The sequence below is a fragment of the Magnolia sinica genome, chromosome 13 (assembly GCF_029962835.1).
Source record: "Magnolia sinica isolate HGM2019 chromosome 13, MsV1, whole genome shotgun sequence".
Lineage (NCBI taxonomy): Eukaryota > Viridiplantae > Streptophyta > Magnoliopsida > Magnoliales > Magnoliaceae > Magnolia > Magnolia sinica.
Genome location: NC_080585.1, coordinates 37,018,131 through 37,038,422, shown reverse-complemented (window position 1 = coordinate 37,038,422; position 20,292 = coordinate 37,018,131). Strand labels below are relative to the sequence as shown.

The following is a 20,292-nucleotide window of genomic DNA, read 5'->3' as shown; positions in this document are numbered from 1 at the left end:
CAATCTCCACATCAATGGTCTTCCCAAATCTGATTGTTGAACTGTCTCCTAGAACTTATTCGACATTTTGCACAACCGCTTCTTCAATTATAAATATAGCCTTCCAAGCTCCCAATGCCCTATATTGAGAAGAGGCCTTCGTGAACCAGCCAAGCATTTGAGAGCCATATTTGCATTAGATGATGTGAGGCCAAAGATGGTTCAGCTCCATACCAAATCTCCAAAACCACTTCCCCAAGAGTGCCATAGCCTTCAACAAGTTAATACATGCTCCCCTTCTTCAAATGATTCGTAGACTTCCTTCCATTCAACCAGGTGGAATTTGTGGAAATTCTCTGTCCCATTCCAAAGAAAAACTCCTTGGATGCTTTGAATCCTCTTTAAAACCGACCCCTGGCATTGGATGAGAGACATAACATACTAAATATAGGGACATGTTGGCAAAACCCAATTTGATTAGAGTGATCGTCCACCCAAAAGATAGATATCACCCTTTCCTTGCCAAGAGCTTCCTTTCAAATCTTTTGATCACCGGGTCCCACAAGTGTTTAGCTTGCCAACACAGCAGGAGACCAAGGTCCAAGGCATGTTGAAGGTAGCTTTTTGGATCTGCATAAAAAAGATGCAAGAAAAGAATCGACGTCTTCATTTTCCAAATGGATACCAATAGTCTCATTCTTTTGGAGATTAAGTTTCTGGCTCAATTGCACTTCAAAGCATCTAAGCACAATCCCAGATTCCAGACACGTCCCATTCACATTTTCAATTTTGAAGCCCTCACTGAGATTCACTGATTTAGACATCCATCATCCCGCTTAGCACTTCCACAATTACAATTTACAACAACAATGAATGGAGAGAGCAGATCCCCCTGTTAAAGCCCCCTAGTGCCTCTGTAGAATCCCTTAGGCAGCCCATTAATAAGAATCGAATAATGAGCAGACATCGTGCATTCCATCATCCATATCCTCCAATTATCTCCAAATGCCATCCTCCTAAGCAAGTAATCCAGAAACTTCCAACCGTATGATCAGATGCTTTTCCATGTCCAAGTTGCAAATGATCCCTGGTTTGCATGCTCTATTATCTTGAATCAAGGCATTTGTGAGCCCTCAAAGAACCTTCAAGAATCTGCCTCCCACATATAAACACCCCTTGAGATTATGAGATCACCTTTCCAAGCACTGATCTGAATCTTGTAGCCAACACCTTCACAAGGATTTTACATGGACTCCCAAGCAAGCTAATTGGCCTGAAATCTTGTGACTCTTACACTCCACCTAGAAAGTATGAAAGAAGTAATTAGGTAGCTGTGGAGGCCAAGCGATCTATCGTTGCCCAGCTCTTTAATAGCTGCAAGCACCTCATCCTCAAAAAGGCCTATCCAGCCACTCCGTTTCCTCGTCTGTCAACTGATCGAAAGGTACAGTATCTAGCTGCATTGTTCTCCAAGTTTCACCAAAGTAGCTTGGAACAAAAATCAATAATAGCCCTGCAAATGAGTAGACGTTTTTCAATCCTTATTCCATTTACCACAAGGCTTTGGATCCTATTACATCTTCTTCACACATCACTAGTGAAACATTGGTTTTCAGCACAGTCGAAGCACAAGGGCCTCGGGACACCCAATTGATACTAACCACTTTCTAAGGGCATGCGGCATGACTGGAGGCTTCAGGTGCAATTTTTTTATTTTAATATATTTTATATTGCACATGTAGTACGCATTGATCTTTTTAGCATACTAGCACTACAACTAATTTTACTATGATGTAATAGAACTTATTTAACAAAAACAAAATGGAAAAAAAAAATAAAAATTTATTGCGTAAATTAGACACAGCTCCCTGAAACACACATCCACTCAAGCATTCCAATGAATCATCATTCCAATTAAACCATTCAAATTCTAAAAAGCCATTCAAAGGAATCAAATCATGATTCAAAAGCATTCAAATGTATCAAGCCAATAAGGGCAGCCTTCATTTTTCTCACATGACTGGGTGAGCTGCATCTAGGCGCTCAGTGCACACCTAAGGTTGTTGCATCACCTGGAGCCAGGCCAGGCAAGGCCTAAACGCCCTAGCACACATTTATAGTATCTGAAATAAACCCTACTTGAAGTGGGAATGGCATTAACCAGCTTCTTTCTCCAACTTTGATCGACTAACCATACAAATTGGAAAGGATTAACAGAAACTGATAATGTAAGATGTGTGTTTACATTTTTTTTAGCAGCCAATATGGCAAAAGAGTTGTTTAAGAGACGATAGAACTGTAGCATATGTCAGTCTTGTGAAGGCCACACTGTACAAACACTCAACCTTTGAATAAAAATACAGGATGATGTGTGTTGATACTTGATTATGAGAGGACATACCTGTGGCATGGAGAAGGGCATTTATGGTTATTACACCGAAGCTTCCTGCCACAAATCTGAACTTTGACAAATTAGTACTACTCGCAATATGGTTAGGCATATGAAGATAAAGTAGTGGGAAGAATAGTGACATACACCTCTGAGCAAGATGGGCAGTCCCCATCACAACAGCGGCGTTTACAAGCATGGCGCCCACAATCCCGTACCTTCTGACATTTTCTTTCACAGACTAGATCTTGATAACACGGTACCTACAGTGTACAGTTGTGCATTTTGAGGGAAAAACTACTGATCATTTTTTTATCAATAACGAATATATATATATATATATATATATATATATATATATATATATATATATATCTATGCCCACAGGGAAAAGGCTAGAAAAAGCAACAAAAATACAAGGATCCATTAAGGAAATGGACCAAAAGAGAAAACCAAAAGGCCTCAACTTAAAGGAATACTCAAGGCCCCTCCCACAATAACAAACATACTTCTCAGCATTCTATTAACACTGCCCTTCCAATTTCTAAGCAGGTCAAACCTGCAAATACTATTGAAAGCATTGAAAGCAAGGCCTCAATTAACCAGAGATAATTTCACATTGGACACCATTTGAACAATGTCCGGCAAAGTGCCCCCAATAATTCTTTTGTCCCACTCATTCCAAATCCCCCGCATATTTGAGCAGGGGCATTTTCCGTAAATATTTCCATAAAAACTACTTGTCATCACTCGAAATCAAAATAAACTAATTTCATAATTTCATAATTCATAAAGAATTTTCATATTATCATCAATGGTTATAGATAATGACCATAGTCACCTTATAAAACAAAGCATTAACATGTCCGGAAGTTCACATAGAGAAAGGTCCTCTAATATCATTCAAAATCAAGGACTTGAACAACATTTCTCCAAAGATACTAGAGAAAAATGTTGGCATACTTCAGATTATAAAGGTCATTTGAAGGTGCTACACAGTTAATGGGGCTAGAGAATGCCACAAGTTCAATTGAAATCCTATAGGCAGCAGAAACAATGTGGCAAACTGAAGTAAAAATGAAAATATCTTACCTAGTGATGGATCCACACATAAGATGAAGCCACCAAGAAGAGAAAAAACTACGTAATGGAGATTCCAAAGGCCCATTTTCAAATTTTATCTTGTTTTTCACTTCTTTCTTCATTTCAACCACGATGGAAGCTTACAAACTAATTTTAGACTAGATCTAGGCCTATTTTGAGGAAACACAAGGTTCGAAGAAAGCTGGACAATTTTGGAAATATGGAAGAATGGTAGAACCATCACTTTCTTCACTTTTTCATCTTCCTTTTGTTGTATTCATATCTAACAGGCCTTAATCCACCAGATCATGCTTGCTTTGTGTTCGAATAGGACCAATTCGGTAGACTTTCAACAGATCAAGTGGACAAACAGCATTTATTAGAGAATGGTTTGACACATAATTGAATACCTGTAAAAACACAACCAAAAATAAAAATAAAAATCATAGATTCTGATGTTTTACATTTTTTTCCTACTTTCCCAAAATTTTCAAGATTTTTTTAAACAGCAAACGGCTGATACAGGTCCAACACGCCCCGTATCTCATTTTTGGACCCTGCCAATACACCCACAGATACCGTTATTCAAAGCCTTGTCCCAGACCTTAGATCCAAAACCTGTACATCATCAAACCCTTCCCATCCCATCTCAAATCCTAACTGTAAAACTCTTACATTTAAATATGAGTTCAGATCCACCGGTTGGCGAATCTATTTTCAGATCTGTCTCAAATATGTCCCTTGAACATTGTTTTAAATAGTAGTAGCGTGTTGCGTAGCGTTCAACCCTCTGTAGCGTGTAACGAAATAGCGTAGCGTGTAGCGTAAGCTACACAATACATCTATTTTTTAATTTTTAAAATATATATATATATGATAAATATTAAATAGTAAGAAAAAAGCAAAATATATAAATGTTACATTCTTCAAAATAAAAATCCCAAAGTTAAGAGCATTAAGTACAATACAAATGTCACATTCCTCAAAATCAACATCTCAAATTCTCAATAATTAGTCACTAGACTCTAGTGTCTAAACTCTAAAGGTCATCTATATCTAATAGGTCATCGTCGTTGTCATCATCCTCATTCACTTCGTCACCAGGTCTAGGCCTTTCATCATCAGCATCAGCATCTACATCTGCATGTACATCATCCACACCATGAACACTCGTTCCTATATCTCCTTCCTCTCTTATATGAGTAAGAAATCTTCCCATGGGACCACCTACACATTTATTTTAAAAAAAAAAGAGAGAGGGAGATTCATTGGTCTTTTACTTTCTTTGTTAAAAATGTTCACGTAACTTAGTCTATAACTATAAACACTTACTTCAAGTAGTTGCCTTCCTTTTCTTTGAGGAAGGTGAGGGGCAAACTCCTTCAGAAATATTAGATGTCGATGGTGCATTGCTGTCAGCTGGATCATCAAACTCCGGAATAGTTGTAATGACACTAATATCAAAGGCCATATTTTGATCTTTGAGCCACGATGGATCAGTTAGGAGAACAAGGCCTTCTTTCTCAGCAATCCATTCATCATCTGATTCAATGTGGTCCACCAATATTGGATCCATTGCCACCCTTCTCTTTATGCTTCTTTCTCTCAGTTTCATATTATACATCACATATACTAGAGAGTTGAGTTTTTGTTGCTCTAGCCGATTTCTCTTCTTTGTGTGGATCTAATCATGTGATGATCTATGTCAGTCAATTATCAAAGACTTGCTAATCTACTAAATAAAAATTAGCCAATTTAGAATATTGAATGGTACAAAAGTCACCTGCTCAAAAGTACTCCAATTTCTCTCACAGCTAGAAGAACTACATGTGAGGCTTAAAACTCGTACTACAAACTTCGTAAGCTATGGAGTTCTATCTCCAAAGCGTTCCTGCCAATCAGCTACATAAATTAGTTATAATTTATAAATTAATTAAATACTTACACCAATTATAAAAATATAATTTACATAACAATGAAAATATCAAAATATAAAATTATAAATTACCTAGGGAACGCTTTGTCATGGTTTCGAGTGCAAGGCGAGAGCCAAAATCCCCTCTTCTCTTCTCATATTCATCCAAGTGAATATCAGCATCAGCATGCTCTTCATGGGAGATCATCCTATCCATGCACTCAAACAAGCCCCTTTTCATCTCAGGGTGTGTAGAGAACTTATCTGAGTACCGTATTTGAGGATTCAAATAGTATCCGGCTGCATGTAGAGGACGATGAAGCTGAGGAGTCCATCTTTCATCTATTTTGTTCCAAATTGGAACATATCTCTTTTTTACATCATTGCAATTAAATGCAATTTTCACCTTCGCTGAGTCCATCAATTCATAAATGAACCCCATTGTTGGCCTCTCTTCCGAATCTACTTCTCTTAAAACGCTTAGCAATGGCATGGTGCTCTTAACACATAAGGCAACATTAGGCCAAAACTTCGGATCAAACATTATAATAGCCCGTACCTTTATTCCTTCAGGTTTTTTAGTCCAAGAACATGAGCACCATTATTCCGATGCAAACATGGCTATAAGACCATTCTTTTGCTTGTAAATACTTCAAGGGTTAGGTATGATGTTGCAAAGTGTGTTACTGCCAGCCGTAAAAGCTCATGGTTATTCGTGAAGCTTCTCATCATGCTCAATACAATTCCATGCCCATAAATAAACTTGGTCACTGTCCTTGCCTTTTCAAGCATTTCAGAATATATTTTCATTTTTCCAATATCCTCCAACATTAGATCAATGCAATGTGCAACACACAAAGTCCATTATATCCTTTTCCTCTTATCCATCAACTTCTTCCCAGCACTCACATAGCTTGAATGGTTATCCGTGATAACCTGGACCACATTTTCTTTCCCAATTTCCTCCACAAGTTCATCAAGATACTTGAATAACAAATTTCCATCTTTCATTGAATCTGAAGCATCAATAGACTTGTAAAATATTTTTCCGATCGGAGAATTAATCAAAAAATTAATGATGCTTCTATTCTTTCCATCCATCCAACCATCAGACATAATTGAACATCCATAAGTTTTCCAGGAAGCTTTGTATGCTTTCATTAAACTATCAGTATTAGCAACCTCCTCTTTTAGTATCCATGTTCTCATCTCATGCATGGATGGTGGCTTCAATCCTGGTCCAAACTTGCCAATAGCTTCACACAATGCTGAAAAGTATGGGCTATTACACAGGTTGAATGACAAAGCATTCCCAAAAAAAAATCTTCCAATCACCCTGCATACTTCTTTTCTTTCTTCCTTCTTCCACCTTGAATTCAATGTGGATTGACGTTGCTCACTGCTAACAAATTGATCCATAGGACCCCTTGCTCTTGCCATTGGTTGATTACCAGAAGATCCACTACCAAGTTGGCTGCCAATGAAAGCATCATTACTCACACTAGCGCTATCACTTGCAAAGCCAGAACCAGAAAGATATGTCGATCTCCCTCTCCCAATATCTCGAAACACCTCATTTCTTTTATTTTTTCCATCATGATATTCCTTTAAAGCCTTTCTACACTCATCTTTGGCTTCTTCCGTCACTTTTGGGCACGGCTTTATCCCATTGTGGGTTCCGGCCAAATAATGCTTTAGGCGAATCACGCCTCTCGTACATCTTTGACAGCAAAATTTGCATAGCACATAATTTCTATGAGATTATCCAAGTGGATTATCAGCCACATATTTCCATACAAAATCTCTCTTTTTCCTTCAAACATTCTTCTCTCCTTAGTTCACTACTTGACCCAAAAAAAAACACATCACAAACAAATCAGTGAATCACAAAAATCAACATACGTACACCACTTACACTCATACGCACACCACAGTGGGCCCACCATAGAAAACAATGCAAATCCACCCCTTCACGCACCTCAGTGGGCCCCACGTGGGCCACACCATAGAAAATAATGCACATCCACCCCTTCACGCACCTCAGTGGGGCCCACGTAGGCCATACCAAAAAAAAAAGTATAAAGAACAAAAAACCGACGGTAACCATCAATTTAAAAGGGAAAAAATGAGAAAAATACTGAAAATACCAAGTTATTTTCATTGTACATCGAAAAAATTCAAAAAAAAGGAACGAGCGTACCTATTTTTGTCTCAAGATGAGATTGAATTGATGAAAATTGCAAATGTTGAAGCTCCACAGTGATCGGTTTGCGTCTGGAAGTAGTTTTTCCAACTCAAGATTGAAAAGTGGGGAGAAGAGCAACGTTAGCAGCGTCGGTTTGCGCCTGGCAGCAGATTTTCGACCTCAACATTGAAGGGTGGGGAGAGCAGCAGCGTCAGCAGCATTGGTTTGGGCCTGTAAGAGGATTTTCGATCTCCAGATGGAAGGGTGGGGAGAGGAGCTACGTCGGCTGCTTCGGTTTGGGTGTGGAAGCCCTATCGAATAGGGTTTTTTCTTTTTTAACTTAAGTTGTGGCTTGTGGTGTGAGTTCACCATTGTTTCATGCAATGAAGTGGTGTGAGTTCACCACTGTTTCATGTAGTGAAAAAACAAAAACAAAAATAAAAAATACCAGACAAGTAGCGCACGCTACCTGCACTACACACTACGTATCCGTAGCGTACGCTACGACCCCTATAGCGCACGCTATAGGGGATAAACGCTATTTGCTACGCTATGTAGCGATTTCGCTATGCTACGCTACGTAGCGTACGCTACGGGCGCTACTGAAAACACTGCACTTGAAATTGATATATTTTAGATCTGTGACCAGATTTCTAGTTGGAACTTGGAAGCATTTTATACATCATTTGTGAATTGGGCAACTGCACTTTGGATTTCTATGTAAGTGCCCCACAACTTAAAATCTACAGTTGGATCCGTTGATCTGTGCAATCTATGAATTAGAACTATTGACATGTACTTGGGACAGCTGTTAGCACTTCAAATTTTGGAACTGAGCTTGGATCCTCTGAAAAGAAGAATAAAATTGGAGATCTTTTGTTCCATGCTCCAAACTTGCCATGAAAGCACTCTGTGTGCAGATCTGTGTCACTATGCAATCTCTGAGTCAGATTTATTCAAATATGCGGTGAAGGCATGTCAGGTGCCCTCTGTACCAGATCTTACTACTCAAAATTCACATGCGCAAAGGAGTGGGACTTCGTATAATCCTAAGATGGCAAGAGATGGCCAACTAGGCCACTGGAATTCCCGACTGGCAACAATTGAGGGCCAGCAGCATTAGACAAATATGCAAATGAGTAAGAATGATTCTAAGCATCGTTAAGCTAATGGTGTTCAAGAGTCAAGAAATCGATCTCCAAGCCAAGCTGGATTAAAGACGTTGGGTACAGACGATGCAAATGATGGATATGAGCATACGAGAACTACTCAAGGTATATCAACCTCCACATCCCAACCAATGACCATAGGCCCACATCATGATTATCCTAGTTACACCAAGGCAATCCAAACTGCTCACATTAAAGGCCCAACCAAGCAGATTAAAGCCGAAATTGAAGATTTCACAGGTTTTTTGGACTCCAATGCCTTCTATTATTGGTTGGGAGCATTGGAGAATCACTTCAAGTACAGGTGATAATGGGTCAGGCAACCCAACCCGGTAGGTTCTGGGCTTGGGCCCCTAGACTTGGCCCGAGTACTGGGCTAGGGTTTGAAATCCATGCCTGATGTCTAGGTTGCGCTACACCCAGGCCAATGATTAATGGCCGAGTCTCCAATTGGCCTGATCCAATCAACAAGGAGGTCACCATTATACAAAAAGGAAGGATGGTTTAAAGACACTTTTTTCCTTTGTTCTTTTTTTTTTTTTTTTTTGAAAGATGACAAAGTTCAAAAGAATCTTTATAACTAAGGACCAAAAAGCAAAGGGCAATCTTCTTGGCCAAAATCCCTAAGATAAGAAGCCCAACTAATTACATCGAGTCTTGCTCCCTTATAGACATCCTGCTCCAGCCCACATTTGTTCAAAAAACTCTGGTTGTCTCTTTCTCCCCATATAGGCCAAATAACCGCTAAAAGGGCTAACCTCCAAATCCTTCCTTCCTTCTTCCCACCCCTTCCCCCATGCGAAGCAAAGAAGAGGCTTATGATAGTCACTGACATAACCCAAGACAAGCCCAGCACTGCCAAGACTCTATCCCAAACCTTCTAAAAGAATGGGCAATGAATGAACAAATGGTCCACCATCTCCACTTCCCACATACACAATACATAGCAGTTAGGCAACATCATTGATCTCTTTTGGAGGTTGTCACTTGTTAGCACCAAGCAAAGGCTACAACATTGTGGGGGATGCCATAAGACCATATGAACGGCATGAAAATAGTGCAAGCGCTAGCTAGCATCTAGGACTTGCCGAGTGAGCTATCAAAAGAACGGACCATAAAGCGTCCAAACTTCTCCAAGTGCCAAATCATCAAATCACTGACTCCCATGGAGGGTGAAACACCATGAATGCGATCCAACTACCACACAAACTTGTGTGCCACCTCATCCGTCATATTTCTTCTACGAGGAGGGACAAACAACATCTTGCTACCAATGGGTGAAAAGCATCGATCTAATGTTATGTCTGTTTTGGAAAGAAATTCCGAAGACATCTCCCCAATCTAGACATCCTCCCAGAATCTGATTTGCTTTCCGTCATGACACAAGAAACATACCTCTCTCTTAATCTTTCTGTTAGCCCAACAACTCCATTCCACAAACAATGCCCTAGACATCAACAATCCTTTCACCCACCAATCCCCTTCATTCACTCCAAACTTGCTAGCATCACCTCCCTCCATAAGCTTCCTTCCTCCGTACCAAACCTCCACAGCCATTTCTCTATAAGTGCAGAATTCATTAGCCCCAAACTTCTGAGCCCTGCTCCCATTTAACGATATGGCTTGCAAACTTCATTCCACTTTTTTAATGATAACCACTCTGAATAAAAAAAACCATGTTGATGCTCCCAACAGATGTAAGATAATTAGATGCACAACATCATGCCTTAGATTAGGGATGTTAAGCTCATTTTTTAATTTTCTTAAATTTTTTTATTTTTGCTAATTTTCGGATGAACAGTGACCAGTGAGGAAAAACCCCAAAAAAAAAAACGTATTTTTTGTGTTCAATATTGAATGTTGATGCGTCCAACCGATGTAGGATGATTAGATGTGCAACACCGAGTGTTTTCAGTAGCGCCCATAGTGTAGCGGTAGCATACGCTATGTAGCATAGCGAAATCGCTATGTAGCGTAGCAAATAGCGTTTATCCCCTGTAGTGTGCGCTACAAGGGTCGTAGCGTGTAGCGCAGGTAGCGTGCGCTACCTGTCTAGTATATATATATTTTTTTCACTGCATGAAACAGTGGTGAACTCACACCACAAGCCACAACTTAAGTTAAAAAAGAAAAAACCCTATTCGATAGGGCTTCCACACCCAAACCGAAGCAGCCGACGCAGCTCCTCTCCCCACCCTTCCATCTGGAGATCGAAAATCCTCTTACAGGCCCAAACCAATGCTGCCAACGCTGCTGCTCTCCCCACCCTTCAATGTTGAGGTCGAAAATCTACTGTCAGGCGCAAACCGACGTTGCTGACGTTGCTCTTCTCCCCACTTTTCAATTTTGAGTTGGAAAAACTACTTCCAGACGCAAACCGATCACTGTGGAGCTTCAACATTTGCAGTTTTCACTAATTCAATCTCATCTTGAGACAAAAATAGGTACGCTCGTTCCTTTTTTTTGAATTTTTTCGATGTACAATGAAAATAACTTGGTATTTTCAGTTTTTCCTCATTTTTTCCCTTTTAAAATGCCGGTTACTATCAGTTTTTTGTTCTTTATACTTTTTTTTTGCGGTATGGCCCACATGGGCCCCACTGAGGTGCGTGAAGGGGTGGGATGTGCATTATTTTCTATGGTGTGGCCCACATGGGCCCCACTGAGATGCGTGAAGGGGTGGGATGTGCATTATTTTTTATGGTGGGGCCCATTGAGGTGCGTGAAGGGGTGGATGTGCATTATTTTCTATGATGTGGCCCACGTGGGGCCCACTGAGGTGCGTGAAGGGGTGGATTTGCATTGTTTTCTATGGTGGGCCCACTGTGGTGTGCCTATGAGTGTAAGTGGTGTGTATATGTTAATTTTTGTGATTCACTGATTTGTTTGTGACGTGTTTTTTTTTTTTGTCAAATAGTGAACTAAGGAGAGAAGAATGTTTGAAGAAAAAGAGAGAGATTTTGCATGGAAATATGTGGTTGATAATCCACTTGGACAATCTCATAGAAATTATATGCTATGCAAATTTTGCGGTCAAAGATGTACGGGAGGCGTGACTCGCCTAAAGCATCATTTGGCCGAAACCCACAATGGGATAAAGCCGTGCCCAAAAGTGACGGAAGAAGCCAAGGAGTGTAAAAAGGCTTTTAAAGGAATATCATGATGGAAAAAATAAAAGAAATGAAGTGTTTCGAGATATTGGGAGAGGGGGATCGACATATCTTTCTGGTTCTGGCTTTGCAAGCGATAGCGCTAGTGTGGGTAATGATGCTTTCATTGGCAGCCAACTTGGTAGTGGATCTTCTTGCAATCAACCAATGGCAAGAGCAAGGGGTCCTATGCATCAATTTGTTAGCAGTGAGCAACGTCAATCCACATTGAATTCAAGGTGGAAGAAGGAAGAAAGAAAGAAAAGAAGTATGCAGGGTGATTAGAAGATTTTTTTTGGGAATGCTTTGTCATTCAACCTGTGTAATAGCCCATACTTTTCAGCATTGTGTGAGGCTATTGGCAAGCTTGGACCGGGATTGAAGCCACCATCCATGCATGAGATGAGAACATGGATACTAAAAGAGGAGGTTGCTAATACTGATAGTTTAATGAAAGCATACAAAGCTTCCTGGAAAACTTATGGATGTTCAATTATGTCTGATGGTTAGACGGATGGAAAGAATAGAAGCATCATTAATTTTTTGATTAATTCTACGATCAGAACAATGTTTTACAAGTCTATTGATGCTTCAGATTCAATAAAAGATGGAAATTTGTTATTCAAATATCTTGATGAAATTGTGGAAGAAATTGGGGAAGAAAATGTGGTCCAGGTTATCACGGATAACCATTCAAGTTATGTGAGTGCTGGGAAGAAGTTGATGGATAAGAGGAAAAGGATATATTGGACTCCGTGTGCTGCACATTGCATAGATCTGATGTTGGAGGATATTGGAAAAATGAAAATATATTTTGAAATGCTTGAAAAGGCAAGGACAGTGACCAAGTTATGGGCATGGAATTGTATTGAGCATGATGAGAAGCTTCACGAATAACCATGAGCTTCTACGGCCGGTAGTAACACGCTTTGCAACATCATACCTCACCCTTTGAAGTATTTACAAGCAAAAAAATGGTCTTATAGCCATGTTTGCATTGGAACAATGGTGCTCATGTTCTTAGGCTAAAAAAACCTGAAGGAATAAAGGTACGGGCTATTATAATGTTTGATCCGAAGTTTTGGCCTAATGTTGCCTTATGTGTTAAGAGCATCATGCCATTGCTAAGCGTTTTAAGAGAAGTAAATTTGGAAAAGAGGCCAGCAATGGGGTTCATTTATGAATTGATGGACTCAGCGAAGGAGAAAATTGCATTTAATTACAATGATGTAAAAAAGAGATGTTCCAATTTGGAACAAAATAAATGAAAGATGGACTCCTCAGCTTCATCGTCCTCTATATGTAGTCGGATACTATTTGAATCCTCAAATACGGTACTCAGATAAGTTCTCTACACACCCTGAGATGAAAAGGGGGTTGTTTGAGTGCATGGATAGGATGATTCCCCATGAAGAGCATGCTGATGCTGATATTCACTTGGATGAATATGAGAAGAGAAGAGGGGATTTTGGCTCTCGCCTTGCACTCGAAACCATGACAAAGCGTTCCCCAGGTAATTTATAATTTTATATTTTGATATTTTCATTGTTATGTAAATTATATTTTTATAATTGGTTTAAGTATTTAATTAATTTATAAATTATAACTAATTTATGTAGCTAATTGGCAGGAACGCTTTGGAGATAGAACTCCACAGCTTACGAAGTTTGCAGTACGAGTTTTAAGCCTCACATGTAGTGCTTCTGGCTGTGAGAGAAATTGGAGTACTTTTGAGCAGGTGACTTTTGTACCATTCAATATTCTAAATTGGCTAATTTTTATCTAGTAGATTAGCAAGTCTTTGATAATTGACTGACATAGATCATCACATGATCAGATCCACACAAAGAAGAGAAATCGGCTAGAGTAACAGAAACTCAACTCTCTAGTATATGTGATGTATAATATGAAACTGAGAGAAAGAAGCATAAAGAGAAGGGTGGCAATGGATCCAATGTTGGTGGACCACATTGAATCAGATGATGAATGGACTGCTGAGAAAGAAGGCCCTGTTCTCCCAACTGATCCATCGTGGCTCGAAGATCAAAATATGGCCTTTGATATTAATGCCATTACAGCTATTCCAGAGTCTGATGATCCAGTTGACAGCAATGCACCATCAACATCTAATATTTCTAAAGGAGTTTGCCCCCCACCTTCCTCAAAGAAAAGGAAGGCAACTACTTTAAGTAAGTGTTCATAGTTATAGACTAAGTTCCATGAACATTTTTAACAAAGAAAGTAAAAGACCAATGAATCTCTTTTTTATTTCTTTTTTTTTTTTAAATGTGTAGGTGGTCCCAGGGGAATATTTCTTACTCCTATAAGAGAGGAAGGAGATATAGGAACGAGTGTTCATGGTGTGGATGATGTACATGCAGATGTAGACGTTGATGCTGATGATGCAAGGCCTAGACCTGGTGACGAAGTGAATGAGGATGACGACAACGACGATGACCTTTAGAGTTTAGACACTAGAGTCTAGAGACTAATTATTGAGAATTTGAGATGTCGATTTTGAGGAATGTGACATTTGTATTGTATTTAATGCTCTTAACTTTGGGATTTTTATTTTAAAGAATGTAACATTTATATATTTTGCTTTTTTCTTACTATTTAATATTTATCATATATATATATATATATATATATATTAAAAAAATGAAAGTATTGTGTAGCTTACGCTATACGCTATGCTATTTCACTACACGCTACGGAGGGTTAAACGCTACGTAACATGCTACCGCTATTTAAAACACTAGCAACACCATGCCTTTGATTAGGGATGTTAAGCTCATTTTATAATTTTTTATGATTTTTGGATGAACAATAAGGAAAAAATTCACAAAGAAAAAAATAATAATATTGAATGTGGATGCTGCCAACAGAGGTTGGATCACTAGATGTACAACACCATACCTTAGATTAGAGGTGTTAACCTCAACCTATAATTCTTATAATTTTTTAAATTTTTGTTGATTTTCGGATGAATAGTGACTATGAGGGAAAAACTCAAAAAAATTGTCTAAGTATTTAATGTGAATTATTCTAATGGATGTAGGATGATTACATGTACAAAGGCATGAATGTTAAACTCATTTTATATATTTTTTTAAATTTCAGATGAAGAGTAGCAGTGAACAAACATGTAAAAAAAAGCATGTGTGTGTGTGTGTGTGAAAAAAAAAACAAACAATAAACATGTAAAAAAATTTATTGTTTTTTTTACTTCATCTTGATAACATGTATAAGTATAATAATTATATTTATCTGTTTATACTTTGGGCAGCTAAAGAGCTTGATTCATTTTCATTTAGCAGCTTCAAAGTTAGACAACTTAGACTTTACTACTCTAGAGTTAAGACTTTATTTTACATTTTGCATGTTAGTTTGCATTAGACTTCTAAGGAGTGATGAGAAAATTGCTGGCCATTTAGGATCTAGAAATGGAACTAGAAGTGAGATATCGGATGGCAACATTTGAAGAGGATTGGTTGTACTAAGCACTCAATGAAGTGCAACTATTGTGGTAGATTGATAATAGGTGGAATCACATGACTCAAACAATATTTGGCACATCTAAAGGTCCAAGGTGCTGGGTGCAACAACGTGCCGAGAGAAATGATGCACATGATGTAACAAAATTTGGAAGAGTCGAAGGGAAAAAAGTTGTCCTATGGCAACAGAAGCAAGATGTTCTTGATGTGTCCAAATAGGGGGTGTTTGGTCCTGATTATATGGGCGCTAATAAGCATGAGAATGTTGACTCCAGTAAGATTCATTTAAGGCTTACAATGGCTATGAGAGAGAGCGTGTGCACACCACTAGTGAAGATAAAGAGAGCTGGAGCATGTTTGGTAGGAGGGAGTCAGTACGTAATATAAGGGGGCAGTGGGAGTGACACTAGGAGTGGGGGTTACGTTTAGTGGATTACGGCATTGCCTTCAACCCAAAGGAGACTTCTTCACTCATTCCCCCCATGGTTGATGATCTAGATATGGTGGAGCTCGAGAGACCCTCATCTAATCCGACTCTCTTTAGAAATGAGACGACAAAAGAGAAAGTTCAAACAAATGTGGACCATAAGTGTTGTTGAAAAGATTGGCAGAGCAACAGCCAAGCTATTCATACATGGCAACATAGCTCCAAATGCCGCCAACTCCATATACTAACAAGTGGTGATCGATGCAATGGCATAAGGAAGTGAAGGAGTGAAGGCACCCACAGCCAAAGAGATTAAGGGGAAATGGACAGAAGTAAAGTATCAAGATGTGAAGGCATACATGGCTACATTTAGACCTACATGGTAAACCAAAGATGCATTATCATGATCAATGGTTGGACTAGCCTGAGCAGATGCAGCATGATCAACTTAATGACATACTACCACTTGGAAACGGTGTTCCACAAATCAATTGACTAATTAGAAGCAACAAAAAATGTTGAGTATATTTTCGCCCCAACGGATAAAATGGCTGATGAGATTGGAGATGAGTATGTAGTGTAGATTGTGACCAATAATGAAGCAACATACAAACCTATAAGAACAATATTAATGGTGAAGAGATAACATTTATTCTGCTCATCATGTGTTGCACATTTCATCGATCTCATATTAAAAGATATTAGAAAAAAAGTAGAGTTGCAACATTACTTGAAAGGAGAAGATAGGTGACAACATTAATCCAAAACCATAACTAATCGCTATAATGAGAAGGTTTGCGAACGGAAGAGAGCTAGTTAGGGATGCAGCCACTAGATTTCATCCAAAACCATAACTAGTTGCAATAATGAAAAGGTTCATGAACGGGAAGAGCTACTTGGGGTTGCAGCAACTAGATTTACGACAAACTTTATAGCCCTTAAAAGTTTGCACCAACACTGGGGAGCGTTGAGCGAGATGTTTGCTTCCCAAGAATTGTTGAATATAAAACATGGGCGAAAGACATCAGGGACACTAGTTGGGGTTGGAACGACCATCAGGGGCAACAAGTATTGGAAGAAGGTCACAAACATCCTTAAGGTGATGGAACCCTAATGAGACCTATATCTTGTAAAATCCAACAAGATACCTACCACGGGCTTCTTCTACAATACCATGGACAAAGTGAAGCTAACTATTCATCGTGATTGTAAACATTACACAGATTACTGAAAGATGATCGACAAGCGCTGGATGAAATAGCATCACCACAATCTTCATGCAACAATTAAACTCTTTATCATTATGCTCTTATTATTGTTAGTTATTACTCAATTATTTTTTTGATTTTTTTTTTTTTTTTGAAGACACAGGGTGTCCCCACCTCTTTTTGAAGTGAGACTAATCCCTGCGGATACACGCAATCACCCACAACCACGTGTATCAAGTAAAGCCAATGAGGGGAATCGAACCCTCACCTATAGGGAGCAAACCTACGGTGAAGACCATTCGCCCAAACAAGTCTTTGTTTTTATTATTGTAAGGTAGGATACTATTAAAATTCGAGATACAAATAAGATTATTCATTTGTCGAGGATGATGAGGTTCATGTTGGCCTAAAGAACATGATAAAGAGACTAAAGCCCGACCTGTGTATGCGGATAATGATGCTAAACTAAGTGAGTACAAGTCTTTAATTTTGTTCTTTCATTTCTTAAAACACTACAAATGTTTTAACATATTGTATTGTACACAATTGGAAGTATACACACTTTGACAAGGCAACTTCGAAGACGTGCTTGCACAAAAAGTAGTCTTTAAGACAACTCCTGGTAAGAAACTCATGTCTTATTTTTTATTTTTTTTTTTGAAAGATTGGTGGATGTCTTATTACCACTAGTTTTTAGGAAACTCATGTCTTATTAGTTCTTAATTATTACTATTATTGCGGAAATTGTCTTATTAGTGATGTCTTATTACCACTAGTTTTTTTTTTTTTTTGTCCAGCTGATTGGTGGATGCATTTTAGAGAAAGCGTAAAAGCTCTCAAGACAATTGCAATTAAAGTTTTAAGCCAAACAACTTCGTCCTCTAGCTATAAGAGGAACTGAAGTTGTTTTTGCACTCGTCCAATCGAGGAATAAGAATAGATTGCAAGTCACAACATTATATTGACTTTTCTACATGCACTACAACATGAAGCTACGACCAGGAAATGCAAGGTATAGTGAATCTAGCCTGCGAAGGCGACTGTTGTCCAATAAGCTTGGACAACATTTATGATGAAGAGTCGCTCCACCCTTGGTTGGAACAAAGGGAGAAACAGGTGGGAAGAGTACAGTGAAGAAGTTGAGGTGTAAGGTCTAGTGATACACGCGAGGAAGGTGGATTGAACCTAGGCTACTCAACAAAAGAGTACAAACAACAGCAGCGAAACCAAGACAAATGATCATGATAGTGATGGTGATGATGCGTTTGCTTCTGGTGTCGCTCAGCACACAAGGGTATAACATGCTACAGATTGTGAGGACAATGAGGATCGACAGGGTAAAAGATGTCGAACTTATGAGTGTACGAAGTCACGATACGACCAAATAAGGGGAGCACTATGGAGAGGCTAGCACTAGCGGCACTAGAGGAAATGGAGCACCAGGAGGTCAAGGACATCAAATGGCTTGTAAACAGTATGGATATGACCATGGACAAGATAGGGAGCCTATTGAGCCACTTTTATGTTGGGCTAGTCTTGGTCAATATATTCCATATGGATACACATATTCATATCCAAATTTGAGTTCTTCATTGATGCAATCTCATTCTCAATTTCAATAAAACAAGTATGGGCATTAGTACCAGGGGCAACCACAATATGAGTACGACTATGGTGAGCTAGGTGGGTATGACAACAATACTGGTGGATATTCTTACTGAAGGACAGGGTCGACACAGTAGATGCCTAGTAAAGATCATGATCAGTCATCCTCGAGTTTTGTTGACTTGGTCTTTCCCTTCAATTTTGCTATCATAGATATGCATAAGGTGTGCTAATGCCACAGTCGCAGCTGAATTATAACAAGGACATGGAAGTTGAGCAACCGCAAGTAGCAAGATTTTCATTCTGGAGGTGATTAAATGGTAGTGAGGTTTTACTTAAAAGTACCTCTTCCTCAAGTAAGTACTTTTCTACACACAAGTTTTCTTCACCCACCACTCACCAAGCACCCACTACCGAACTTGTGGTAAAAATAATTCCTCTAACCAACCATCAAGGAAGGTACAACCAAACTACAAAACTCACACTGAAGAGTTAATAAAATAATACTATTTCTTTCTTCTTCTTTTTTCCTTGAGGATGACAAGAGAGAACAACAGTCCAAATTCTGGACCAATTCAATTGATGTACGTGAGATAGGTAATAGTAATACCCTATAAATGAGATATTTGGTATTGCATTCAAGCTAATATATTCATCATTTATATAATTATATTAGATAATTAGGAAATTAAATATAGGAGTTTTGGTGTCAATCCAAGGCTATTAGGTTTATAAAATCATCAGACAAGCCAAAATAGCATTGTCACCAAAGAGCAGACCATTAAGCCATCATAAATATAGTAAAAAAAAATACATATTTGGAATCATCTAAATATTTGGATTTTTTAGATTTTCTTTTACCCAAAAATAATAATAATAACCGTTATAGGAGCGTAACAGTTATGTGTAATGATATCGGTGGGGACCGTCATACACACTAATACCGTCACGACACACCACCCTCTAAAACCTATAAGCCAAGATTTTGGCTAAAATCTTATAAAGCCTTCCAATCAAACTAATAAGTCTAAAGTCCCAAAGGCAATCATCTTCCTCCACCATCCGGATGATGGCAATGAATGAGGCTCCCAATTCCAAAGAAAGTCATCCTCTCTCACTAAATTCGGCAAGAAAATTGAATGGATCTTCTTCCATTATCCCCCAAAAGACTTGGTAGAAGACAATCGGAAAAGCATTCGGGCACGGGGCCTTATCCGATGATAAAGAACCTACTACCACTTTAATTTCTTCCATCGAGAAAGGTTTTCAAAGCCCTTCTATTTCTGCTACTGTAATTTGGTTAAACGATAGTCTAGCCAAGGCCACTTCCAATAGCTTCCTGTAAAACTACATGATAGTATCGCAAACCTTAAGCCTATCCTTCACCATCCCACCTTTAACCGCCGGACTAACAATCTGTTTGTTTATGGCTCTTGCACATGCTATGCCGTGAAAGAATTTCACGTTTCTATCACCTTCCTATACCCACGTAGCCTAAGATCTCTGTTTCCATTTGATTTCATCTTCCTTCAATCGGCTTGAATAGTCATTAGACATCTTAACGTTCTTCGCTCTCTCGTCTGCAGATAGCCTTCCCCCCTTCTTCCTTCAAATCTAATTCTCGGATTTCCTTAAGGATCTTCTCCGTTTCAGCTTCCCTCTATCCTAACACCTCCCTTTTCCAAG

The 20,292-nt window shown here is 38.9% G+C and overlaps 1 protein-coding gene across 3 annotated transcripts in view; it reads right to left on the bottom strand.

The window, feature by feature from the left end:
- LOC131223593 (NF-X1-type zinc finger protein NFXL2) overlaps positions 1-20,292 on the bottom strand; it is a 75,025-nt gene that overhangs the window by 48,324 nt on the left and 6,409 nt on the right. For all 3 annotated transcript variants that reach the window (XM_058219027.1, XM_058219026.1, XM_058219025.1), the window contains exons 2-3: positions 2,518-2,631; positions 2,381-2,436 (exon numbers count right to left, since the gene is read on the bottom strand). In XM_058219027.1, coding sequence (XP_058075010.1) covers positions 2,381-2,436; positions 2,518-2,631 — 170 coding nt within the window. The remainder of the gene's footprint in view (positions 1-2,380; positions 2,437-2,517; positions 2,632-20,292) is intronic.